Below are 27,176 nucleotides of genomic sequence, written 5' to 3'. Positions count from 1 at the left end.
AGTTTTGCAGGTGTGGGGGGGACACTGAATTGTATGCTTATGCTAAGTGTATTTCTGGCATGGGAATTATGCTTCAAATTTTTAAGTTGAAAAAATTAGATTGCACATCCAGCCCAGAGCGAAGGATGGACTGTCAGCCTGTTGTGTTTTTCCAGGCAAAGGTAAGTTCCCAGTAACTGTTTGGCTCTCTTCTTGCAGGGAGGCTGCAGCCAGGGTCTGAACACTGCAGTGGAGTCAAGGTGAGAGCAGAGGTCCAGGGCTACACCACACTCCTTGTGAGCTACACACACGGCCACATCCACCTGAGTGCCCGGATCACCATTGCTGCCTACCTGCCTCTCAAGGTGAGCCCGGGGTCCCTGCCCTCTGAAGGGATATGAATAATTCATTTGCTCTGGCAAATTTGTATTAAAACCCCAGTTGGTCAGAATAACTAATGCTCCCTATTGTCTCCATGCTGAAGCCAGGGAAGTATGTAGAAGGAGCACAGCCTCCCTGATGGCAGTGATTGCTGGCATCCATGTGGAGGAAATGCTCTCTGCAGGGGTCAGGACAGGAGGGTTTCTGGTTCACTCCAGAGTTATCCTGCAGGGTATCATGGAACCCGAGAATGGCATGTAGTGTGGAGTTCTGGGGTCTGGGAGATGTGAGTCAGATCTGGATTCTGCTGTCTGCCTGACGTCAGGCAAGTAGCAAGTGTGGGAGGCCCCTTCGTCCATCTGTGGCCAGAGGCAGCTAAAGCCCCCGCAGCTTAGAGCTTACCGCCTTGGCTTTGAGACTGACCCCCACCCCCACCCCGCCATTTGAATCCAGATCTGACACTAACTCTGTGGCATTGGCTAATTTAATTTTCTGGGCTTCCCATTTCACTACCTGTAAAATGAAGTTAATATGATACCATAGGGTTGTGGTGAGGATTAGCTGAGCTAATGAACAAAATGGGCTTAGAACAGTGCCTGGGAGGTGGTAAGTGCTCAATAGGGTTAGTTTTTAAAAAGCAAATAAAAGAGAACCAGACCTTCCTCCAAGGGTGGTTGGGAAACTACCTCACAGCAGGATGGTCGACTTTATTTGAACCCTGCCTTTCATGGGGTGCCTGGGTGGCTCACTTGGTTAAGCAAAGCACCTGCCTTTGGATCAGGTCATGATCTCAGATTCCTGGGACCAAGTTGCACATCTGGTTCTCTGCTCAGCGGGGAGTCTGCTTCTCCCTCTGCCTCTGTTCTCTCTCTCTCTCTCTCTCTCCCCCTCCCCCTCCTCCCCTCCCTCTCTCTGTCTCTCTCAAATAAATAAATCTAAAAAAAGAGAGAGAACCTTGCCCTTTGTACAAGAGGCCCAGAGAGGGTGAGTGGGCTCCTCTTTCAGTGGAGGGTGAAAGAGTTGTCTGGGGGGGCCTCCCCACCAGCCTCCCAGGCTGGGCCAGTCAGGGCTGCATTTCCTTGACACCCAGCGGCAGACTCTAGGATAGCTCTGGTCCCCTTGGTTTGTGGCAACAGGTTTTCTTCCCCCCTCACCCATTAGAAACGGGGTCAGTTAAAGCCTTTCATCTCTGAGCCTCTAGCCCTGAGCATAGTGCCTGATACAGAGTAGATTGATTTTGTGTGTTTTCTAATTGATGCATAATTAACATGTAACATTATATTAGTTTCAGGTGTACAGTGTAATGATTCAATATTTGCATACGTTGTGAAATGGTGACTGCCGTAAATCTAGTTAACATCCGTCACCATACATAGTTACAGATCTTTTTCTGGTGATGAGAACTTTTGAGATCTACTCTCATATCAACTTTCAAAAAAGCAATACCATATTAATTCTAGTCATTGTGGTGTATATAACATCTCCACGAATTATTTATTTTATAACTGGAAGTTTGTATCTTTTGACTCTTTCACCTATTTGCTGCCACACACCCCTCTCCAGCAACCAGGCAACCACCAATCCATTCTGTGAGTTCTTTTTCTCTATTATTTTATTTTTTAAAAAGATTTTATTTATTCATGAGAGACACACAGAGAGAAGCAGAGACGCAGGCAGAGGGAGAAGCAGGCTCCATGCAGGGAGTTCCCGACGTGGAACTCGATCCTGGGTCTCCAGGATCCCGCCCTGGGTTGAAGGCGGCGCTATACCGCTGAGCCACCCGGGCTGCCCTTCTCTTTTAAATTACAATGAGATCACATAGTATTTGTCTCTGTCTTACTTATTTCCCTTAGCCTACTGCTCTCAAGGTCCATTCGTGGTGTTGCAGATGGTAGGCTGTCCTTCCTTATTATGGTTGAGTAATATTCCTGCGTGTGTGTGTATCAAATCATTATCCATTCATCTGTCACTGAACACAAGTTATTTCCACATCTTGGCTATTGTAAATGATGCTACGATGAACATGGGGGTGCAAATACCTTTTTGATTAGTGTTTTCATTTCCTTTGGTTAAATACCCAGAAGTGGGTATTTTTTGAGAAGGGTTGTTTTATTTAGATTGAATGAACGGGCAAATGTGTCCAGGCTTGCCAGCCAGGGCTGAAAACCAATGTTTCCTGACCCCCACACCCCCACCCGCAAAATCTGTATCTATACCTACTCTGGACCAATCCCTGCTCTAAACCGTAGGATACTACAGTGCAAAAACCACACAGAAATCTTTGTCCTCATGAACTGACACTCTGGCAGAGACAGACAGTAATAAACCAATGCTTACCATGGGAAAAGGAGATGGTGGTAGACGGAGGATAGGAGAAGGGAGGGTGGCAGTTCAAAATTAGAAACCCAGGGTCCCCTTACTGACCAGGAAGCAGTGGCAGGGCTCAGAGAACAGGGTTCAAGAGGGTGGAAATCCCTAAGATGGCAGCATTCTCGAGAAACCCCTGCCACAGCCTTCCATGAGGTGGAGTTTCCTTAGGTCCCTGGGGAGAGCATCTTCAGAGCTCTTCCTGGGTGCTTGCCTCACATGACCAGACACCCTATTTATCTGGGGTATGTGGCTGAAGTATCCAAGGCCACCAACTGAGCTCACTATCCCAAGGTGGGATTAAGGGTGAAGATAATATAGATATGTCCCCAGTCAAGACTTCCTGACTGGACACATTATAGAAGGATATGGGTTTCTTCTTTTATCTCTTTTCCATCTTGATAACAGTTAAGATCAAGTTTGTTTACAGATAACAAAATCCAAAACAGTGGCTTAGCCAATAGAGGGTTTATTTCTCTTTCATATGAGAGCCTTCCCATGGGGCTAGTGTGGCAGCTCCATAGTGACCGGGGATCCAGGTCATCTTTCATCATTCTAGTATGTGGCTTTTATCCTCAAGTTTGCCTTATAGTCCTAATGGCTGCTGGAGCTCCAGCCATCACATCTGCATCCCATATAGCTAGAAGAAGAAGGAGCTCTCCTTTCAGCTGAGTTAGTTTCTTCTAGTAACCTTGTTAGAAATTTAAAAGAGTAGTTTCTACCTGCACCTCATTGGCCAGAACTTAATCCATTGGCCACACCTATTTTCAACAGAGGCTGGGGAGTATTTTAGCTGGACAGTTACCTACCCTAACAAATGAGAGTCCTTTCTCTAAGGACGAGAGGAGTGTGGAAACTGGGAAAGTGACTCTCAATGATTGCTTGTCCATTCATCAGTTTACTTTGCAGATCATCCCTGGGCACTTTGTTGGTACACAGTCCAGGCTGGGGAGACAGAGATGCAGGGAGAAAGCCCACTTTGTGCCCTGGGTGGCCACCGGTCTGTGGGGAAGGTGCTCAGACATGCAGTGGGCATGGTAGAAGGAATAAAGAGACGCAGGGGGCACAGACAGGTCACTGATGAACGCAGACGTCTAGAAGGAGGGCCTGGTTGCCCGAAGCTTGGCTGGTGAGGGCACTAGAAACAGCATATCTTGGGTGGCCTTAGAGGCTGTGAAGGCTCCGTGGGTCAGACCGAGGAGGTGTTTGAATGCTGGGTTAGGAGCTGGATATTTATTCTATTCTAACCTAGCAGTGGACAGCTGGTGAAGGTCAGGGAAAATCAGGTCCACATGTAAGATGGGCACTGTTCAGCCCCCCCATACACGTAACTTCCTCTATTTGGACCTTGGGAGGGCTTATGTTTGCCAGCTACCAGATTCCCTCTGCAGTCAGCACCCCAGTTACTCTTCAGCTTTTGTCTACTGTGGGGACTGGGTGTCCCTTGACCCACCTGTAGGTAACTCTCTGGGAGTCCCTAGTGCCCGGGTCTGGGACCCTGCCTGGCTGTCCATTCTCACAGTGTTAGCATGACTACACATAACAACGCCCGAGCCTCTGGGACAGCCAGGTGCAGTGGGGCCTTGACTTCTGACCACCCCGCCCTCCTCCTCCGTCTCTTTGTCCTGGAGCAGGTGTGAGTATCCCTGTGAAGGGGCATGTGGATGCCATCTGCTAGAAGCGTAGACAGTCAGTGCGAGGGGCCTCTTGATGTCTAGACTCACCTCTCTTGTTCTGCAAACCAGGATACCAAGGCCCTGAGCAGAGGTCTCACCTGAGGTGCATGGGTCCTCTCCTCTCTGGCTTTGCCTGTTCAAATATCTGTGCTTTGCCATCCACTGAGGAGGCTGTACAATTTATGACTGTCCTTCATTAGCTGTGTTGATTATTAACCTTTCTTCCTGGCACAGGATTCTGTGACACTTTTATGCCTGAATGGGAAGAGAACTACACATGAAGGTGATAATTTTAGATCTAGCTGTTAATTATGGGCCATGTGGCGTCTTTACACAATCTTTCCCTTTGGGATGGTCATAGAAAAAAATATCCTTTGGCAAGGTTTACAGTGACCTGCTTTGCCCATAGAGGTTTTGCTGGTTGTAGCATTGAGAATGGGTAAGAACTGGGCATCTGAGACTGAACAGCCTGAGTGAACTTGGACACGTTGTTTCACTTTCCTGGGATTCATGTTTTCCATCTGTAAAAAGGGGATGACAGTTAATGGTAATGATGGTTGATATAAATGATATATAAATGACATGTATATGATATACAAATGATATGAAGGGCCATTTATTGAGCATTCACTGGACATGTATTCATGGCTTTCGTTCACATTCCCTTGAATCTCTATAGTAATCCTGTGAGCCACGGGTTCTTGTTGTACCCATTTTATTGGATGGGGAGACTGAGCCTTGTAGAAGTTAACCTGCTTAAGGTCACACAGCTGGCCAGTAACAACTTCATTCTAGTTGTGGGAACGGAGAAACAAATGACCATATGGAAAATGGTGGCAGGTAGTGAGAAGGGCGGTTGGGCCGGGAAAGGAGGTAACAAGTAACAAGAGGTTCTGCCTTCAGGGGTCAGAGAAGGCCTCTCCGAGGGGATGATGTTTGAGCAGAAGTCTGAGTGACATAGGCCATGAGACTCCTTCAGGAGAAATAGTGAGAGCCCTGATGATGCTTAACCATTCACGCAAGAGAAGAGCTCTTTTGATGGTTTTAACACCTGGGCACACAGCAAGGTTGCATCTGCAGGTGGGTGTGCCCCCAGGTATTTTGAAATTGCATGTGTGTACACTCATGTGCACATGTGTGTAGGGAGCGATGCCTGGAGAACTGATAACCAATAGCAAATTCAGAAGAGTGCCCATATTGGAAAGAAAAAAAGAAAGAAAGAAAGATTAAAAGGACAGAATTCTCATTGACAAGTGAGGCTGTTTCTTGGCTAAGGTTTAGTGTAGGTACCCAACCAGGAGAGCCTGTGCCCCCACAGGCCTCAGCAGACCATCACCTTGCCCCGCTGCTCCCATCCCGGAGGAGGGTGTATACATCTTAAAGCTGCCACTCAGATGACTCCCCCTCCATATTGAAGGTGCAGCTGGCTGGGGCACTGCTCCAGATCCAGGACTGCAGGTGGCAGCCGAGTGGTCATCAGTCTGTACCTGGGAGGACTTCTGTCTTGGCAGTTGGGGGATGAAGATCCAGCTGGCAAGGGGGTGAGGCCATGGAAGGAGCAGGGTGGAGGGTCAGGGGCCCTGATGAGTGGGCTAGTGTAGACTCTGGTCCTGGTGGGTGACTACAACAATGGGTTGGCACCCTGCAGCCCTGTGTGAGGGGGATTCACACACGTTGGGCCAAAATGGAAGGAGCATGGGGATACTGTGGCTCAGTCCAGGCTTGTGATATCTCAGCAACACATCCTGGTCTCTACCTGCAGACAGGTCTGAGGCTGGTCTTCTGCCCGGAGCAGCATGAACACTCAGGGCTTGTAGGATTCGGGAGAGTGGAGTTTGGGGAAGCCATGCTGGATCTAACTGTCAAGCGCTCTGTATGTTCTAGGCAATAAACTAAGGACTCACTTGATGTGTGTGAACAGTGGTCTCCACACTCCCAGCATGCTGGCCACTCTGAAGTAGAAGTGGCTGCCGCCCATGTGGACTCCAGTCTAATGCAGACCTGGCCCTGTGTATGTCCGGGCCCTGTCCACCACAGACATTGCTAATTGATCCTGGCACACTTTTTTGCCTGGTGCTGATTCTACTTTAGGAACTAGTTCCATGCACCCCCACCCTCTGTCCTGCCAGCTGTTGCAAGGCAGTCAAGTTGACAGGTGTTTGCAACACTTGTTCTGAAAGGTGTTAGGAATCACAAGAGGTTAAGGAATCGCCTAGGCCAAGAGTAGGGAACTGGTACGGGTTCAGTCATTGCAGCCTTGAGGTGACCAGTCTGTCAGAAAGATTGGTTTCTTCTCAGTTTTAGGGTTTGCTTGTTGGTGTTTCTTTTTTTATTTCGTTTTGATGTATATGTAAGTTGTTTGTGTGGTTCCAAAGCTAAGTGTCTATTAGAAGGATACTCAGAAGTCTTGCTTCCATCCCCATTTTGGGGAGTCAAAAGTTATATGTGGACTTTCAAGTGGCTGGTGGGTCAGCGCCTCTAACCCCTCTGTTGTTCAAGGGTCACCTGCATATAAAAATATTGAATTGTTATGCTATATGCCTGAAACTAATATAATGTTCACTGCCAATCATATCTCAGGAAGAAAGTGAATAAATTTTTTAGAAAGGGGGCACGTTTTTCTAGGATTTTTACCAGTCACACGGTTAAGAAATAATATCAAGGTGTCATTGTCATTTCCTATTTTTATAAAAAGTATTTTATTTTCTCTCTGTGGCTTTTCAGTCCTCATATGGTTTGATCACGCTGTGGATACACAAGGAAACAGGCCCTATCCTTTCATGAGCCTGTAGGCTGATCAGGGAAGCAGACACCCAGACCAGTCATTTCCTTGCTGACACCAGATGAAGTAGGGGCCACAGAATAAGCTGGCCTCCCTGGCAGGCCAGACGTCACTGGGTGAGGGAGGAAGCAGGGGCTTCTTGGAGGAAGGAGTGGGTAGGGCTCCAAGGACGGCAGGGCAGCTTCTGTGAGGGCCTGAGCACAGGCTCTTCTGAAGGTGGGACCAGGAGAGGGGAGGCGAGGGCCAGGTGGGGAGAGCCTGCATCCTAAAATAACGAAGCCTTTCTTCCAAGGGCAGCTGGTACTGTAGGCTGACTTAGTGCAGGAGGACATGGTCAGATCTGTGCTTTCGGAAGAGATGTCAGGCAGCCCTTTGGAGGGTAGAGTTTGGGGGCAGGGGAGGGTCCAACAGGGAAGCCAGCTGACACGTAAGGACTCGGGGTGACCTCAGTGAGAGCCTCTGGAGCGGGAGATCAGCCAAGCCCAGCAGGGAGTGAGAGCAAGGCTGCAAGCCCCCCCTCAGACAGACCCCCTTCTTTATACCCCAGTTGTGTCTGCGAGGGGAGATGCCCTTGTACAGAGCAGACCACATCTTCCCAGACGTCCTGTCCCCTCTCCCTGCTGTTTCCCACAGACCCTACAGAGGCCCCGGGACCCTCAGCACAAAGATCGTGAAAGCACACGACAGCTTTTTGTAAAAAATTATTCTAATTCATCTTCCTTTATTGGATACTTTTCCGACTTACTGTTTGCTCTCTCCTTCAACAAATGATTGAGCATCGACTATGTGCCAGGCACTGTCCTAGGTGCTGGGAACAAAACAGGCAAAGAAGGTTGGCCCCCCCAAAGCTCCTCCGTATGTTGTAGAAAGTGTGGGAAAGTCAGTGGAGTAAAAAGGAAACAAATTGCCAGCAAGGAGAGGCCATCTGTGGTTTTCCCCCATCATCTGGTGTATTTCTCTGTTGGACTGCTTTATGCTTTGTAAAACGACGTGGCTGTGATCACACTCTACAGTCAGCTTCGTATCCAGCTCTTTGTAAATACTTGCTCTGGGGACCTGTATAACCTCCTATTATATATGGACATACCATGGTTTATTTAATTAGTGCCGTGTTGTGGATTTTAGATTGTTGGCCAATAATAATAAATAATAGCGCGTGGAAGTCTTGTTGCACATGAACTTGTTTCTCTCCTTCCTGTTCTAGTGTTACTGGTTAGATGCCAGAAGAAGAGTTCTCTGGTTCAAGGGCTATTGATGTTTTCAAGGCTTTTACCGATTATTTTTCGGGCTACACAAATCAGTTTACCTCCCACCCCTCAGTAGTACATCAGGATGGGCACATAGTTCTTCCCAGGGCTCTCATATGCCTTTGGATCTTGACAGCAGCCCTGACGGTGTTGCTGATGAGCACACCAAATTCCAGAGAGGGGTTGGGGCTTATCTGCCTTCCACGGGGGCAAGTCGGTGGCAGGGCAAGGCCTCCCTGCATGTGCAGTCCAGAGGAATGCTGACTCTCCTTTCTTTCCTCCACAGACCGTGGATCCCTCCTCTGTCGCCTTGGTGACTCTCGGCTCCTCAAAGGAGATGCTGTTCGAAGGAGGTCCCAGACCCTGGGTCCTTGAGCCTTCCAAGTTCTTCCGGAACATCACCTCCGAGGACGCAGACAGCATTAGTTTGGCTCTCTTTGGGCCTTCTACCTCCCGGAATTACCAGCAGCACTGGATCCTTGTAACCTGCCGGGCCTTGGGCGAGCAGGTGAGAGGGTGACCGTCCCTAGGCCCATCACGTCCAGAGGGAGGGGTCTAAAGTCACACTCCTTGAGTACCCTGCTGTGCTTACAGCACCATTTCTCAGAGAGGCAAACTGAGGATCAGTGAGGTGGGATGACTGGATAGGCAGGTTGATCAGGGTGCAGGAGTTGGATGGGACCCTGCCGATACACAGTGGCTTTGCTAGAGGCACCAGTCCTGGCTCCCCTTCCACTACTGGGATACTCTGTTCTCTCTCTGGGCTTCATTTCCCGCTGCCAAATTGGGGGATGGGATGACACCAGGGGTCGCAGTCAGAGTCAAGCAGCTACCATAAAGGAGCGAGACCTAAGCCCAGGTTTCGCAGATCTTTTTTTGGCATTTCAAGATAAGGTATTTTTTTCTGTGAAATCTCTTGAGTTTTGTTTCTCACAATGCCAAAAACCAGAGAAATCAGGAGACTGGGTGGGCTGAACACATGTCTGTGGCCTGAACTCTTGCACTGCGGGAGTGGGCTAGAGAAAGCAATGGCTCGCCCGTCCAGGCCCCTGTGCCTGCCGCCCCGGAAGTCAGGACCACATGCTCATTTTGCTTATAGTGGGGATATAGCCCACCATTCATAGGGTGCCCCGGAGCCGGGGAACAAAAAGCAAGGTGGGAGACCAGCGGGGATCAAGAAAAGTAGGAGAGAGCCCATGTCTTAAGGGAAGTGGAGAATCCCCTTGCACATGCAGAGAATCTCAGTTGATGTTAAAACACACGTGCCCACATCACCCAAGGTACCTTTATGGAGCTTGCCATGCCAAGACTGCCTGGTGTGCACAGAAGAGATGCACAGTGAAAGGCTCTGATTCCCACTTTGTTTTGTCTTAAAAAAATTTTAATAAATGTTTAAAAAATTAAATAAGAAAAATTAATAAGAGCATAAATTTAGTCCACAACGAAGTTAGAGACGTTTCTCCTCCCTAGCTTGGCTTGCTTATCTGAGTCCCCACTGGGCCATAGGAGTTGGCGCCTCCAGGGCCCTCCCTCTGCTGTGCTCTGTGCCTCCCGTCCTTGGGGCATTGCAGTGGAGGCCGAGGGGCTGCAGGTCAGCGTGGAAACCACCCTTAGTCCTGTCTTGTGGTCAGGAAGGGTGAGGGGCGCTAGGACCAGACCGCTGGGTCCTACGGAAAGCGTGTGTCATTTGAGGGGCCCGAGGTGCTCCCTCAGGACGGGTCATTAGATGTGGTCCTCACAAACTCAGGCTGAGCTTTATTTCTGAGGTCCCAGCTCTAAAAGCAGATTCAAATTTCCCTCTTTTGTTGCATCTTTAATCTTGGTTTCTATGCAGCCAAGTGAGCTTCTCTCAAAGAGAGAGAGGGCGCGCAGGCCGAGGCCCCCTGCATGTCCTCACAGGGTGGGCCCCCCATGGCCCCTTCTCTGGCCAGTCTGCCTTTCACAGCCTGCCACGGTTGCACCTCATTACGAGGGATCTTCCGAGTCAGTGTGGGCTCCTCATTTAAAAAACCACAGGCTTGTGAATTCGCTCTTATGACTATTGGGGTCTTCAGAGAATCCTGGGAAGCTGTGAGGCATCACCCACCCCCTTCCTCCCTGGGTCGCGGAGCAGACAGTGGTTCGGCCAGCGTTTGTCTGAAGGCCTCTTGCATGTTGAGAGAGCACTCCCCCATACGTGTCACTGGACTTTTGTAAGCCCCTGGTGGTGCTGGGCTCACCTTCCCATTCTACAGAGCAGCAAACTGAGTCTGATGGAGCTGGATGGTGAGGCCAGGCTCATGTGGGGCAGGTCATTGTCCTCTCATTACTCTAACTGCTCCTCCACTCTGGCAGGTCATCGCCCTCTCCGTGGGGAACAAGCCCAGCGTCACCAACCCCTTCCCTGCACTGGAGCCTGCCGTGGTGAAGTTCATCTGCACCCCGCCCTCCAGGCTCACCCTGACCCCCGTCTACGCCAGCCCCCAGCTAGACCTGTCATGTCCACTTCTGCAGCAGAACAAGCAGGTGGTAAGTGAGTGGTTCTGGGGGTGGTGGTGAAGGTGACGGGTCGGCACTGCGCCACCTCATCTCCGTGCTCAGGCACCCCTGCACAGCACCTGCTTTTATCCAGCTCTAGCTTATCAGGGGGCTTAAGACTCACACAGGGAGGAGACTCGCCTGGAGTCACAGGCTAGTGGCAGTGCCGGGTGGAAGCAGAGTGCCTCTGGTCCCAGACTCGGCTCCCCTCACTGTGTGGCACTTGGCCATTGGTAAAATCTCATCATCTGCTTCTGTGACTTAGGGATGTTGAGGTGGGGCTGCGGTCTGTGGGCAGAGTGTGTGTGTGTGTGTGTGTGTGTGTGGTCAGAGTGGGAGCTACAGGGAGGGGTGACCAGCTCTAGCATTCTCTGTTGGTGGGGGTGGGGAGGCCTGTGTCAAACATAATTGTGGGAGGGAGAAGAAAATCACTTGGGGGTGGCTGTGACATGCAGGGATGGAAGTGAAACCCATAGGTCTGGTCCCCTTGGGCTTACGGCCAGTCTAGCCCTCCACCCTGGGACACCCAGAGACCAGATGACAGATGCGGGGGACTTCAAAGCCCTTCTGTTCAGGGTCAGGGGTATGAACACCCTCTGGGCTCGCCCTGGCCCCCAGTCCCTTCTCAGAGGTAGAGACTTAGGCAGGCTGCTTTTCCCTCATTCCTTCAATGTATATTTATCCAGCACCTTCTGTGTGCCGGGCCCAGAGTTCTGGGTTCTAGAATACAGAGTACTCGATACAGGTGAGGCACCTGCTGCCTGGAGGGGACAGGAGACCAGGAGGTCCACAAATAGTAGACAAGAAGGACAGGAGGTGGGAGGTGCTGTGGAGCAAGTGAGGGGGTGCAGGACAGCTACCAGGGAGGCCACTTCAGGTGGAACCAGGAAAGGCCTCGGTCAGGAGGACACACACCACGTCAGGCCCCGTGATCAGGAGATGCTGGCCAAAAAGAGCTAACATAAGGGGTCCCAGGCAGGTAGAATGGCAAGTGCAAAGGCCCTGAGGCTAGACTAGGTCTCTGTGTCCCTGCTGCCCACACACGGTAATTAGAACAGTTGTATGTGCCAGGAGCTCTGACCCATATGCCTTGTTCCCTGTCACCAGGACCATTTGGGAGGCCCCGGCTTGTTCCATCCCCTTCATGGGTTTGCCCATGAGGCTCAGATGTAGGCAGGGTCCCAGAGACAGAGTGGATCTGCCCAGCTCCAAGTGCAGTGCCTCGGAGGGCCCTGCGGCCGCTTCTCTTCTCCCAGCCGTGGCCCTGTGATCACCCCTAAGGCGTGTCCAGCTGCCTTTGTCCTGGTGGGTTCTGAGGGGCCCTGTGTCTCCTGGAGCCCCTTCTAGGGACAGGGCCCTCTTACCTCTTTGCTGTTTGCCCTGAGAGGACTCACTGCATGTCCTCTCGGCACCTAGTGGAAGCTTTCTGAAGCTGCTTATGTGGGCAGCCTCTCCTCCAGGCAGATAGATTTGGGGTTTGGCTCCCCTGTGGGTGCAGGAGGAGAATAGCTTTGCGTTTGGTCAAAGTACATTTCTTTGAAGCTCTGCGGGGGGTCCCAGACTCCAACAGTTCTCCCTGTCTGGAGTGCGCCTCTGCCTCTCTGCCTTCAGCCTTCGTGTCCCCTGCAAGCTTGGTTGACTTTTCTCCCCGCTTTTCTGATGGGCTGCTGCCCTCTCTCAGGCTCTCCCGATCCCTCAGCTCTGAGGTGAGTGGGCGTGGGAGCCCCACTGCTGCCCCAATGCTGGTCCCTTAGGAGTCAGTGCCTCGGCAGTGTCGGTTCAAGTGAGGATTCTTGGTGCCCAGCCTCGGAGCGCTCTCCCACCGACCCCACAGGGGCCGGCCAGGGCATACCTGCCTGTGTTCCCTCTTGACAGGTGAGGAGACCCGGCTCCGAGCCTAGATAGAGCTCCTCTGCAGGCTTGTCACCATGAAGCCACGTTCACCTCCAGCTCAGGCCTGGGTGTTGGTGGCAGGGAGCAGATGGCTGTCATTCCCAAGCTGAAAGTCTGTGTGTTCGGGACTAAGGAAAGTCTCCCTGATTTTGGGGGCTGTTGAGATGAATGTCCTAAAAGCTTCATATTTTAGATCACTTTTATATGTATAGCAGATTATCCTTGAAGAATGTAATCATGCTAAGTCTGGACTTTTCTGGAAAACCTGGCCTATCAGTCCACTGGGTGTGAGGCCAGGAGTCCAACAGTAGCTGATATCAGTAGGGATTGACGGCTGGGTCAGAATTCCTCCTCAAATGACACTGGGTGACTGTGGTCTCCTAGGATTGTAGGGGACAAACATAAGTGGACCAAAGGTGTTCAGAGTGCAGAATGTTACACTTCTTACCCTGTTGTCTGCTTAGACCCAGCCAGCAGCTTCCCATTCCCCCAGAGCAAAAGCCAAGGCCCTTGTGTGGCCTGTGATCCCCGAGTCCTGGCCCCCGTTAACGTCCCACCCCACTCCACCCATGCTTGGACTCCCGTTGTGCCGTGAGCACTCAGGAACGGGCCGTGTGTGCATCCTGGAGATGCTGTTCCCGTTGGCTTGACTTCCCTCCTCTCCCAGTCCCCAGGCCTCCCTCCCCACCTCCTTCACTTCTTTATTCAAATGTTACCCCTCGGGAGGGTGCCTCAGCATTTAGACCTTAACCTGAACTTTCAACACTTCACATTCTGGTTCCCTTCTTCCTCTGCCCCCAAGCTCTTTACATCATCTGACACTGTAGAATTTACATGTTTCTTTTCTTCTTTGCAAGTCTCTAGAAAAGAGCCCAGCTCATGGGAGGAGTTCAGTCAGCTGTGATGGATGAATGAGCACACCGTGCCTGTGTCCCTGTGTCTTCTGCCCCTGGTTCTGTCGGGCTCAAATGCCTGGAGAAGCCAGGTGGGGTCTGCTGAAGACAGGGGGTAGGGGGGTGGGAGTGCAGACCTGGATGGAGAGCAAGTACCTGTCCACAGGATAGCCTGTTCAACCTCAGGCTGGCCAAACCTTCCTATTTGCAAAGAAAAAGCAGGCAGCTCTGTGCATCTTCCTTGTGTAAGTGTCTTTACATGTTGGGCACTGGCCAAGTGAGCTGTGTGTCTGGCCATCTGTTGACTGTGACCTCTGGGTCAGCCCAGGGCTGTCTCTTTGGACTCAAAGATGACAGGCAGCGGAGCACGGCTCTGAATTGGCTCGTGTGTGTCATCGATCTCACTTGCCAGGAAATAATGGACCTCAGACACAGAATTGCGAGGCCATCCATCAGGCCTGGAGTTCCAGAGCTGTGAGCTGATCGGGCATGGCCCCTGCGATTTATGATCTCACTAGGGGACCTTGAGAAAGATATATCCCTGCCATGCATCCTGGGTGCAGTATCAATTTAATTTTATACCTCTCCAAAGCCAGAGGCCACCCAAGATGTGTTTGCAGAGTAAATTACTGGTGAGGCCCAATCACCAGAACGGAGCTGACCAGTCAGAGTGACAGAGTGGAACGAGACTCTGGCCTGACCCCAGTGCTCTGCATAGGTCATCCTATGTTCAGCTCACTGTGGCTGAGCACCAGTTGTGTGCCGGGAGACTGATAAGCTGGGGCTTGGATGGAGCCACTGCACGGGGGTTGGAGGGGAGGCCACAAAGTTGGGGGAGGCCTGTATGCTTTAAAATCAGACCAGCAGAGTTGTACTCCTAAACCTGTGCAACCTTGGGCAAGTTGCTTAACATCTCTGAGCCTCAGCCTTCCTGTTTATAAAATGGGGATAATGTTGTTGTCCCAAATGCCCATTGGAAGGATCCAAGCCTACCTGGCACAGGGTGTTCATGTCCTCCCCTGGTAGCACAGGGGGAGGGAAGGAGAAAGAGCGGGGCATCTAGAAAATGCTACTTCTTGTCCCTGCCTGGAGTCACAACTCCTGACTCGAATCCAGAATTGTTACAAGATACTTTGCATCCCCAGGGATTGTGCTGACCTGCATTTAAAATTTGCAATATGCTTTTGGTTCAGTGTTGTCTGGGGGCAAGAGAGCTAGCAGGACCTGGGGAGGGGCCCTCCTGGTGCCAGCCTGAAGTTCGGTGACAGCATCAGTCTGGACAGGCGAGGCTAGGCTGCAGTAACAAGCAGCCACAGATCCCAGTACCTTCACACAGCACACCACTCACTTCTTGCCTGAGCCCCATTTTCATCACAGTGAGTGGGGACCCGGCTTTGTGTCACTGTTCTCTTCCTTCCAAGACACAGTAGATGGGGACAGCCACCATGTTGGACATGGCCAGATGCCACTGCAGAGGGGAGAGCCTGGCAGGTTGCTTCCCCTGGAGTTTTTTTTTTGTTTTGTTTTTGTTTTTTTTTTTAAGATTTTACTTATTTATTCATGAGAGATGGAGAGAGAGGCAGAGACACAGGCAGAGGTCCATGCAGGCTCCATGCAGGGAGCCCGATGTGGGACTCGATCCCAGAACTCTGGGATCATGACCTGAGCCAAAGGCAGACACAACCACTGAGCCGCCCAGGTGCCTTCCTCCTGCAGAGTTGTTTTGAGTCACTTTCCCTTTCATAGTCCAAGCAAGTGACGCAGTCACTCCTAACTGCAAGGACCAGACAAGTACGGTCCTGGCTTCTGGACCTGTGCTTGCAGCCTGACTACCTGTTTCCCGATTTGCGTGTTTGTTACAGTGAACCAGGCTCCCTAAAATGATCTCATACTACCCTCACTTAAAACAGAGTCCTGGGAGGTGGGTTCTGTTGGGATGCGTGGTTCTGTCTGCTTGGGTGGTGAGAGGCCGAGGCTCCAGTGCAGGCAGCGGGACTTGGATGTCCTGTACTCAGGGTCCCTGCTTCACTCCCTGCCCCCTTGCCATTCAGGCAGGGAGTGGAGGGGATGACCCAGCATCTGGGAGGAAGGAGGTGGACTTGGCATGGGTTCCAAGGGGTGGAGTTGCATGGGGAGCAAGAGGTGGTGGTAGAGTGGTTAGTAATTCAGGGTTTGGAGCTGAACCCTGAAAGCGTACCATTCATTTGCCGAGTCGCCTTTGATACATCCCTGTTTTTCCCTGGGACTCTGCTTCCTCACCTTTAATATGAGGATGACAGTTCCCATCACACTGGGATATTTGAGGATCAGGTGAGAACCTGGCTCTGAAAGGAGCTTTGCAAGCTGAGTAAGTCTGGACGTTTTAGAGGTTGTAATTGATGTTCCTATTAAACCTTGGGGGGCGGAAGTCATCCTGGAGGGGCTGGGCGTGCATGGGGCAGGGAGGAGGTGGCAAGGATGTGGGAAGGTGAGGCCAGGGAGGAAGGAGAGCAGCCTGGCTATGGTGGTGGAGGGCTTGAGGCGGGGGTCTCTTGGCCCTGGCACTCCTGACGTTTTGGGCCAGATCCTTATTTCCTGAGGGCTGTCCTGTGCCTTGTGTGATATTAGACAGTATCCTTGACCTCTACCGACTAGATGCCCATTGCGCCCCCCACCCCCCGTAGTTGTGATCATCAAAAACACTTTTCAGACATCAGTGTCCCCTGGGGGAGCAAACTTGTCCCTCCTTGAGAACCATGGGCTGGAGTAGGCCAGGTTGGACGGGGGCTATGAGGCATCTTGACAACTGGGTAGCAGTGACTTACCCTCCTCTATCACCAGGAACCAGGGAGCCCCAAACACAGCCAGCCAGAGCCAGGATGCCCTGCGTGGTCAAGAGCAGCAGTGCCTGGTTCTAGAGTGGCCAGGATGTTTGACTCTTGCCTCTTGCAGGTACCAGTCTCTAGTCACCGCAACCCCCTGCTGGACCTGGCTGCCTATGACCAGCAGGGACGCAGATTCGACAACTTCAGCTCTCTGAACATCCAGTGGGAGTCAACCAGGCCATTGCTGGCCAGCATCAAGCTTGACCTGCCCATGCAGCTGGTGGCCCGGGATGATGGGAGTGGCCAGAAGAAGTTGCACGGTGAGCTGGGTGCCGAATGTCCAGGAGGACAGAGTGTAGTGAAACCCTGGACAGACGACGGGTGTGCTGAGTAGGGCTCCTGGCAACTGCTACCTGGGATGGGCTGAATCCCTATTTCAGGGGTGGGCAGACAGGCTCAGGCTCAGGGTGGGTGAGTCTCTCGTCCCAGGTCGTACTCATCTGTGCCGGCCCCGGAGACCCATTCTGCTTTGAGCCATGCCACTCCTATCAAGCTGACCGCAGCCAAAGGTTGAGGCCAGTGCGGCTCCCCGAGGCTGCACTGTGGAACTTTGCTCAGGGCCTGCTAACTCTTACGGTACATACAGTTTAAACAAACTCAGTTGTGTATTTTTAGGACCGTGGAGATAGATTTTTTAAAAAGATTTTATCTATTTATTTATGAGAGACACACAGAGAGAGGCAGAGACACAGGCAGAGGGAGAAGCAGGCTCCCTGCAGGGAGCTGGATGCAGGACTTGATCCCAGGACCCTGGGGTCACGCCCTGAGCTGAACCTCAGAGCTCAACCTCTGAGCCTCCCAGGCGTCTCCTAGGACCGTGGAGATTGCAAACCAGGAATAGGGAGGGGCTGCTTCAGAGGCCACCAGCAGGCAAAAACCCAACATCTGCTCTCCTCTCCCTGGATTCAGGTTTGCAGGCTATCTTGGTTCACGAGGCATCGGGGACCACAGCCATCTCAGCCACTGCGATGGGCTACCAGCAGTCCCACCTCAACAGAGCCAGAGTGGAGCAGCTGGTATCTTCCTGGGCCCCGGGCAGGGAGTCCCCTCCCTCCCCCGCTCACATCCTGCCCGCTGTCTGAGCGTCCTGAGCCCCCTGAGCCCCCTCCATTCACTAACCTGTCCTGGAACCTAGTGCTGTGGGCTCCCTTGAGCTGGGGTGCCTTCCTGCTGGCCCCCTGCCTCCACTACCCCATCCCACATGCCTGGCATCCAGGCAACTGGCAGGATCCAACCTGAAGGCAGCCTGGCCCTGGCCCCTCGCGGTCCCGGCACACAGCTTTGGGAACCCTCATGCTCATGCGTCCAGCCTCTTCTCCCATACGGCCCTGACCACACAGCCCAGCCAAGAATGTGCCCAGGTGGCTCGGGCTTCTGTGACTGCATGCCTGGAACGCCGTCCCCCTCCTTCCCTTTACTCCTCCCTGCCAGGTGGCCTCCTGGTCGTTGTCCCAGCCATGATGGCAGCCTCTCTGCAAAGTGGTCCCTGAAACCTAGGCACTGAAGCTGCCCCAGGTCTCAGATCCCCTCGTGCCCCCTCCCCCCACCATGATACAGACACCATCCTCCCCCATGTACACTGTTGCCACCGTCTGCATGCCCAGGGCCAAGTCCCATTGAACCTGACCTCCCTACCGCAGCATCTCCTGGGCCCTCAGGGGAGGTGCTGCTTGTGGGTGGCAAGTGGGTGCATATGAGAAAGGCATGGGAAGGGCTCCCCAGGAGTGGTCCTGCCTGGATGATCCCACCCCATCATCAGGGGAGGGGCAGCAGTCAACATGGTTGTGTAGAGGGTGAAGGCAGCAGATAATAGCTGGAAGGAGAAGGTAGACTGGGTTCCAAGAGCTCCTCAGTGCCAGGATAGGATAAGGAGCTTGGCGTTGTCTCCTGGGTAGTGGGGAGCAAGGGAAGCACTTGGAGAAAGTGGGGCCCAGTGGGAGCAGCATTGAGTCCAGCCTGGGGAATGTAGCCCTGAGGAGCACACCTGCATGCCCCTGGTGGCTTAAGCCTGGGTTGCCTGTCCCCACCTGTGTAGGAGGTCCCTTGGCTGTGGATGGCCCCTTGGCCCTCCCCCTGCAGGGCCTCTTCACTTAGGCTCCATGGCCTGTGGGTATTTCTCTAGTAATATCACCCACACCTTCACTTCCTTGGTGTCTGCTCACCCGAGAGTCCCTCCCACCCCCATCCTGTCCCCTCTGCCTTCACAACCTACCCTGGGTTCTGACACACCCTTACTTCCTGTTTGAATCCTGACATTTTTGTTTTGTTTTGTTTTGTTTTGTTTTGTTTTGTTTAGAAATACACATATATATATATTTTAATTTTTATTTATTTATGATAGTCACACACACACACACACACACGGGTCTCCAGGATCCTGGATCCTGGGTCTCCAGGATCGCGCCCTGGGCCAAAGGCAGGCGCTAAACCGCTGCGCCACCCAGGGATCCCCTGAATCCTGACATTAGATTAAATTTGCATCCTTGCCCAAGGGCTAGCACGGTGCCAGGCACTATGTAGATGCTCAGGCACGTGAGGAGCAGGTGGGTCCAGCAGTCTCCCTGGAAGGACACGTGGCAGGTGTCACACACTCAGATATGTGCACCACCCAAGGGAGTGAGGGGCTGTGCTTGTGTCTTTGTGAACCCACTGTGAGGACACCTCCTCTTCTCAGCGCCTTCACTGTTTGCCCAGGCCCAATCCCTTGCACATGCAGGGGTCATTAACTATGTACCCCCGCTTTCCTAGGGTGTGTGTGAATCATCCGTCTCATGGGGCCTGCCAGACAGGAGAGGGTGCCAGCCTTGACAGAATTATTGGACATCTCAAAGGGATGTGGCCTCTTGGCTGGGCTCGAAGCGTGATGGTTTTACTGGGTCTTGTGTCTCCAACATAAGAGTGCCCTGGGGTGACGCCAGGACACGGGGATTTGAGTGCTGCTCTTTCAGGGGGGAAGCCCGCGGGCTGGCCCAGGGTTGGCCCATCATTGCCTTGGGTCTGATAGTGCTGCCTTGCCCCTCCAGTACGATCCTCTTGTGCCTGTGTCGGCCTCCATAGAACTCATCCTGGTAGAGGACGTGAGGGTGAGCCCTGAAGAGGTGACCATCTACCACCACCCCAGCGTGCAGGTACAGTCCTTGCCCTGCCATGTGCCACCAGGACGTCACCCCCAGGGGCCCCTTCGCCTCTGACACCCAGGCTGACCCCTCCTTGCAGGTAGAGCTGCACATCAGAGAAGGCTCTGGCTACTTCTTCCTCAACACCAGCACCACAGACATCATCAAGGTGGCCTACCAGGAGGCCAGAGGCGTGGCCACGGTGAGTGCAGGGCCCTGTCTCCACCTTCCTTGTCATTCCTCATCCCAGTGGCCTTGGGTTTAACAGATTAGATTGGTTATTTCAAAAGTAGGCACTTAATCACAATCAGATGCAATTAGCAAGGTTTTTAGAGTCTCTGATTCATTATTTGTGAAACTTGGATCCTTTGTGAGCTACCTTTGTGACTTTTGTTCCATGTCCACAAACTACCCGCACCATTAGTTAACTAACGGTTCCTTTTCAATCTTTCATTTAAAACATTGTTATATGAGCACCACTCTAACAACAATAAGAAAGATTGCTTTTGAAAGGTGTATCAGCTTTTTCTATTTTTCCATATTCTTGACCCTCTCTGTATTTGGGCAAATATTGACTTAGCTGTGCCTGAGGTATAGAAGGATTTAGCATTCCGCCTTTGTCAGGGATTGCACCGTAATTTTTTTCCATGTGCTATATAGGCTGGCTGATTTTTTAAATAGGCTTTTTACAGATTTATTTATTTATTTTAGAGAGGAAGAGAGAGAGAGAGCAGAGGGAGAGGAAGAGAGAGAGAATCCCAAACAGATTCCACACTGAGTGCAGAGCCCAACGCGGGGTTTGATCTCACAACCCCAAGATCTCAATCCCAGCCAAAACCAAGAGTCAGATACTTACCCAACTGAGTCACCCAGGCACCCTGCCTTTTGTTTTTTTTTAATAACAGCTTTCTTGTGGTTTAATTCACATTACCATACAATTCATGCACTTAAAGTATACAGGGGCACCTGGGTGGTTCAGTTGGTGAAGCATTTGTCTTCAGCTCAGGTCATATTCCTAGAGTCTCAGGATTGAGCCCAGCGTTGTCGGGCTCCCTGCTCAGTGGGAAGTCTGCTTCTCCCTCTGCTCCTTCCCTCGCCTTACCCTCTATCTTACATAAATAAGTAAAATATTTTTAAAAAATAAAGGGTGCAAGTCAATGGTATTTAGTACACTCATAGGTACCTCCAGGACTACGGTCAGGTGATTTTCATCACCTTGAGAGCATCCATATGCTCTAGCTGTCTCCTCCCTGTTCTTACATACATACACAAGAGAGTGTTGGATTTTGTCAAATGCTTTTTCTATGTCTCTTGAAATAATGATATGGCTTTTGTTTTGTATTCTGTTGATATGATGTACGATGTATTACGTTAATTGCCTTTCAGATGTTAAACCAACCTTACATTTCTGGGACAAATGCTACTTGATCATGATGTATAATTCTTTTTACAGGTAACTGGATTCCATTTGCTAGTACTTTGTTGAGTTTATGTTCATAGTCCTAAGAGATACTGGTCTGTGCTTTTCTCTCCTGGGATTTCTTTGTCCGATTTGAGTATCAGGTAACATTGGCCTCACAGAATGACTTAGCTGTTCCTTCTTATTTTTGAAAGAGTTTGCGTAGAATTGGTAATAAATACTCTTAAATGTTTGGTAGAATTAACCAGTGAAGCCATCAGGACATGATATTTTCTTCCTGGGCAGTTTCTTGATTATTAATTCAATGTCTTCCTATGTTATAGGTCTATTCACATTGTTTCTTTTTGTGTCTTTTTTGGTAGCTTGAGTCTTTATAGGACAATTCAGGTTTTTTTGTTTTTTGTTATTTGTTTTGTTTTTGTTTTTTTTTTACACGTTTTTTTTACAACTCCTCCAGGGGTTGACCTTGGTCTTTACCTGTCTGTGGAGAGGACCTCTTCTCCTGGTTCAGTCCCTCAGTGAAGGGTGAGGAAGCATGTCATAATATTCCTGTTCTTCTCAGTGGCAGAGTCTCAGTTGGCAGGACTTCGTAGGCATGTCACTATAAATCCGAGCAAAAAACACTGTCTCTCAGCACCTGGGAATAAATGAGTGTTGTTAGAAGGCAGCATGAGGGTTGCTAGCGGTCTGAGATCATAGGAAGCTGTCCCCTGAGCATTTTTGTTCTCTTTATAAAAGAAAGAATAATTTCCTGGCCATCGCTCCTGCCATGTAAATGAGTGTTCGCTGTCACATCCTTCATATTAAAAGGAAAAGCTCAAATCGTAAATAATTCTGACTACTTGAGATATGCCTTGTTTTGCTTTATTTCTAAAGATTAAAAAAGAACTTCCCTGTTACCAGTGGGGCTCCTGGGTGGCTCAGTGGTTAAGCGTCTGCCTTATAGCTCCAGTCATGATCCCAGGGTCCTGAGATCAAGCTCTGCATCAGGTTCCCTGCTCAGTGGAGAGTTTGCTTCTTTCTCCCTCTCCCTCTGCTCCTCTTCTCCTTGCCCCACCCCCACCCCGGCTCCTGCTCTCTCTTTCACTCTCTCACGGTCTCTCTCAGTCTCTCAAATGAATAAAATATTTTTTAAAAAAGATTTTATTTATTCATGAGAGAGAGAGAGAGAGAGAGAGGGGCAGAGACACAGGCAGAGGGAGAAGCAGGCTCCCCACAGGGAGCCCGACACAGGACTCGATCCTGGAACTCCAGGATCACGCCCTGAGCCAAAGGCAGAGGCTCAATCACTGAGCCAACTAGCCATCCCTAAGTGAATAAAATCTTAAAAAAAAAAAAAAAAAAAAAAGAACTCCCATTATCAAGAAGAGGGAAGTTTCAAGTTTCAGAAGTATGTGTACAGTGCCAACAATACATGGGGGCCCCTATACTCACATTTACCTCGCACTTTACATTTTGAATAAGCCCTGAGGATGGATCTGCAGTCAGAGAACTTTCCTCCAAGAACAAGAGCTTCTGAGAGCCCATGTTGGAACAGCTGCCTCTGTAGGTAGTGAGTGCCCCATCTCTGGAGGCAGCCAAACAAGCTGGGACACTTGTCTGGAAGACTCAGGATGGGATCCCACATTGGAGTCAAGTTTCCTTAGAAGACCTATGAGCCCCTGTTCAACTCCTACAATGTTGCAGTTGTAGGGTTACCCCTGTGCCATTCCCGTCAGCAACAGATGCCAGGCTTCTCCAGTCAAGAACCACAGCGGTTCACTCTTGGTTGTGGACTGGCCCTTGCTCATATGTCTCATCCCTTTATGGCTCTTGTGGCATGAGATGGAGTGTCCAGTGCAGGCATGACCCCCAGGACAAGCCTAGCACCAGGAGCCTCCCATGTGGCAGGTGCCACAAGATGTTCTGGAGGCACCTCAACCCCTGGGGTCACAGCTTCCCATTGGTGTGAGCCTGCGCAGAGACCATTGCACCCAGGATGGAGATAAGGTGGGTTCCCTCTGCCTCTTCCGTAAGCTGCCGGAGAAATTTTTCACGGAGCGTTGATGATCGGTGACAGATCCTAGCAGCTTCTCTCAGACGGTTGTTTCTGAAGGACGTTTACACATTTCTTTGGCATTTTCCAGCTGCTAATTAGCAACATTCTCATTTCCCTTAATCACAGAGACAAGAAAGCCCACAGCAGTTCTTCAATTAGCTCACAGAAAATGTTTCTTTCTTTCTTATTGATATACATTCAGGATGCAAGAATGGCTCCTGGGTGTGTGTCGGCTTCTGAGGGTCTCTGGAAGGGAGCCGGGAGCTCACGCACCAGGGCCATATGGAGGCTGTGCTGCCCACACAGTGCATGAAGGGCCGCGCCTGGCTGCACTGAATTCTGCGCGCACGCACCCCCAAAACTCTCCACGAGGGGCCTTTATTTCATTTTTGGCTGGCTTGCCCCTGGGAGTGTTTACCTGACTTAAATTTAGAGTTTCTTTTTTCTCACCGATTCTTTACATTTCAAATTAAGTCCTCCACGCTGAATCCATGTGATTATAAGAGCAGGGGGAGGTACCTACTGTGTGCCAGGCACTTAATACCTTTAAGTGATGCATCCATTCTGCAAAAATTGGTGTTGGTCCTGGGGCTGGGCGTCAGTGGTGAACAAATCATGAGCCACGGTGTTTCTCCATTTCCTTGGTCCTGGGCTGCACAGCCTGTCGTGACATTGCACATCCTAGGAGGTGCATCAGGAAGAAAGTTGAGGTGGGTAGCAGGTGGCAGCCGTAGGGTTTGAACTCGGGTGTGTCCTGCTCTTCTCCCTGGGGATGACCTGAGGACAGAGGGACCTGTTCCAGTCCTGGCCATGCCAGAAGCCTCAGGGCCAGCTGGGGTCCCTGGACAGATTTTCATCCAGTGTCCAAGCCAGGGCTCTTCTCAGTGCCTATGATTTTCATGTGTTCGTGGTCACCCCCTACAGGTCTCAAGGGTGTCTAGTCAGGGGCAAAGGACCCCAACACTCGCGTGGCATGGCCCAATTCACCACATACCACTGACAGGCATGCTATAATAGGAATCAGGAGCTGATGGTTCCTGTGATGATTACAAGTATTTATAGGGTCCTTGCTCTTCTATAAATGCCACCCATCAAGGGACAAGTCTGAAGTGTGTGGGGGCCCAGGGAAGCGAGGAACAGAAGTGGCACAGGCAAAACCTTGGGTCCGGGTGGGCACAAACAGACCTCACAGCTACAGCCTACTCGGGAGGGGGGCCGCCTCTGGCTCTGCCACCAGTGTCTTAATGAGCAGTAATGCATTCATCGTCTCTGAAGAGATGACAGGACTTTCCTCTTGGCTCAGTACTCACTGAAGTTCTGAGGTGGCGCTTTCAACACTTAGAAATTAGAATTCACTCTAGGCCTGGATTTTCCCCTCCTCCTATCCTGCATGCACATCCTCCTGAATGTCAGTCACGCAAGGAGATCCAGAATGCCCAGACCAGAGAACCAGACACGCCACAGCCCAGGGTTAGCGGCGAGGCAGTTCCCAGCTCTGCCACCAGCTGCCTGGCAAATGCCTTCGCTTCCCCAAGAGTAGTGTGTCTCCCAAGTGGCCCGGCAAGCTCTCCCTTGAAGCCTTCCTCGGCAGGGGCGAGGTGAGCTGGTGCGGGCCAGCAGGGAGGGTGCAGGCCAGACCACTTGATGCCGCCCTTGCGTCTGTCACCCGGAAGGTGGCTGGACGTCCAGCCTCTGGGAAATCAAGTGGAAAACAGATTGATTTCCCCATCACCATTTTCTGTCTTTGTTTAAAATGTGCAAAATGGTCCTTTCGAAGGAGAGAAAAAAAGAAAAAGAAAAAGCCTGCCATGCATTCCCCTGCGTGGGTCTATCAGCAGCCAGTGCAACATGTAATTTCGTGGTGCTGTGAAGGACGTGCCAGCTCCTGACAGCAATAACTTCTGCAGGAGGATTAGATTGGAGCCTTGAATTAGGTTTTCAAAGAAAGTTCTCATTTCTCTCTCAAAATTTAAATGTGCTTTCGTTGAGGGAAAAGGAATAAGCCAGGGTGAATCGTCCTTGGCAAAATGGGAGGCCTGGTGATTCCCAGGCGCCTACTCCCCAGCCCTTATTTAATACCACACTTGGGTTGGCGACGGCTCAGATTGCACGGGCATCGCAGTGGAATACCATCATGATTTCCGCTCTGGGATCTTTGTTAATCGACTTTTAAGTCACCGTGTGGCATAACTTGGGCACGCCTCATCTGCATTGAGGTGCCCTTGAGCTTAGTGATACTGGCAGTTTCCAGCATGGCCAAGCTTGTGACTCCTCATGCCCCCAGCTAACTGTGGGCTTGGGCCTGCCCCGGCTCTGGCCTGTTCCAGCAGGCCCTGTCCTCCCCTGCTCACAGTTCCATTGTGGTTGCTAGAGACGTCCCACTCTGGGAAGTGGCAGAGTGTGGTAGAAGGAACCCTAAACTGGGACCTTGGGCACCTGGGTTTCCTCCCCAGTGCTGCCCCTTTGAGGCTGGGTTCCCACCCTGTGTGGGCCTCAGTTTCCCCATATGCGCATTGAAGGAGTTGGACCAGAATCAGCGCTTCCCAAAGAGATGAGGGTCCATGGATTTACAGACTCTTTTCTTCCCCCTAGAATTTCTAGGTCTTAGCAAAGCTAAAATTAAAGCTAAGCAAGCAGGCTGGAGTGCCAGGTTTCTTTGCTGTAACTACAGTGACCTAGAGCTGTGACCCTGGATCTTGGTCTAATCAATACATATTTATTGGGGGGTGAGCCTGTGCCAGATGCTAGGCCCAGTCCTGAGGCCACAACCTGTGGGAGGATGGACACTAGACCGTGGGCTCTGACATGGCCGAATCACATGCAGTAAAGCTGCACCAGGAGAAATGAGCGGAGGTAGTGAAGAAGCTTTCTCTAATTCGGGAAGACTTTCCTGAGGAAGGATGCTTGAGCAGAAGCCTGAAGGATGAGAAGGAGCCAGCAGGTGAACACGGGGTATGTGGGGAGGAAAGCCCCAGGTTGTTAAGATGGGCTGTGTGGCCCTGAGGCAGGCAGGCGCTAGTTGGCATTGAGGAACAGAGCAGAACTGTGTCTGGAGCCTGACAGTAGTGAGGGAGCGTGGTTTGTAATAACATGAGAGCCATGGGCAAGGGCCAGCTCGTGCCAGGTTCTTATAGGACATGTTAAGGATTTGGATGCCCTCTCTGGGCAGTCTTTGAAGGGTTTTATGCTGGATATGATGTGATCACACTTAGCTGTCTCCTTAGAGCCAGAAACCTGTTCTCCCTCCTTCCCCTCTGCCCCAACAGGTTCTTGGTATCAAAATTCTAGCTTTGCAAGCACCTATTCACTATAACTCACCCTTCTCCCCCTGCCACCACCAAATGACTATAACACCACAAACTGCAGCCAGCAGGGCCGGACAGAGATGGGAAGCAGCCCTCTAGACTCCCCCACCAGCTCCGTGGTTTGCCCCCCACTTGCCGAGCCCCCAGACCACCCAGTTGAGATACATGCCTAAGCAGTACCGCACATCACTGCTAGTCTCTCTGCAGCATGAGACAGTGAGTATGGTACAGCTCATCTGGGGAGAGGTGCTTGTGAAAGTGGGATCCCAGAAGCAGATAGGGCAGGAAGGAGGTTTAAAGTGGGGGGCGGGGAGTCTGCAATGAAGACTGGAACACAGTGGCTCAGGTATATCCATCCTCTCAGTGTTCATGAGGTCTCTGCTTCAAACATGGCTGAGGCAGAAATGAACATCAGGATGAATGAGACTCACAGAGCTCACACTTGAGACCATGGTGGCCTCTGGGGTCCCTTGACAGGTTCTGAGATTCTGTGGGGTCAGATTAAGACTTGTGAGGTGAGAGCTGAATTCAGAAAGGAGCTATGTCATGTATAACACTCTACTGTTGCCAGAGCTTCTGGGCAGGTGGCCTGCACAGGGAACATGAAATCCTGGGTTTGAACCCTTGTTCTACCTCCCAGTTGCTGGGTGCCTCGTGGCCACAGACTGCCCTGCTTTGAGCAACTTACATTTTTTCCT

General features: G+C 51.3%; 1 protein-coding gene across 2 annotated transcripts in view; it reads left to right on the top strand.

Annotated features, from left to right (window-relative positions):
- The window catches only part of NUP210 (nucleoporin 210), a 105,266-nt gene that overhangs the window by 47,245 nt on the left and 30,845 nt on the right, over positions 1 to 27,176 (top strand). For both annotated transcript variants that reach the window (XR_007404098.1, XM_025448682.3), the window contains exons 14-20: positions 199 to 344; positions 8,719 to 8,940; positions 10,767 to 10,940; positions 16,667 to 16,859; positions 17,509 to 17,615; positions 19,623 to 19,727; positions 19,816 to 19,917. Coding sequence is in view for 1 of the 2 variants with exons in the window: in XM_025448682.3 (XP_025304467.1) it covers positions 199 to 344; positions 8,719 to 8,940; positions 10,767 to 10,940; positions 16,667 to 16,859; positions 17,509 to 17,615; positions 19,623 to 19,727; positions 19,816 to 19,917 (1,049 nt within the window). In the remaining variant the exon portion in view is untranslated. The remainder of the gene's footprint in view (positions 1 to 198; positions 345 to 8,718; positions 8,941 to 10,766; positions 10,941 to 16,666; positions 16,860 to 17,508; positions 17,616 to 19,622; positions 19,728 to 19,815; positions 19,918 to 27,176) is intronic.

The sequence above is a fragment of the Canis lupus genome, chromosome 20, assembly GCF_003254725.2.
Source record: "Canis lupus dingo isolate Sandy chromosome 20, ASM325472v2, whole genome shotgun sequence".
NCBI classification, from domain to species: Eukaryota; Metazoa; Chordata; class Mammalia; order Carnivora; family Canidae; genus Canis; species Canis lupus.
The sequence above is the reverse complement of the archived record's forward strand: the minus strand, read 5'-3'. Positions and strand labels throughout refer to the sequence as shown.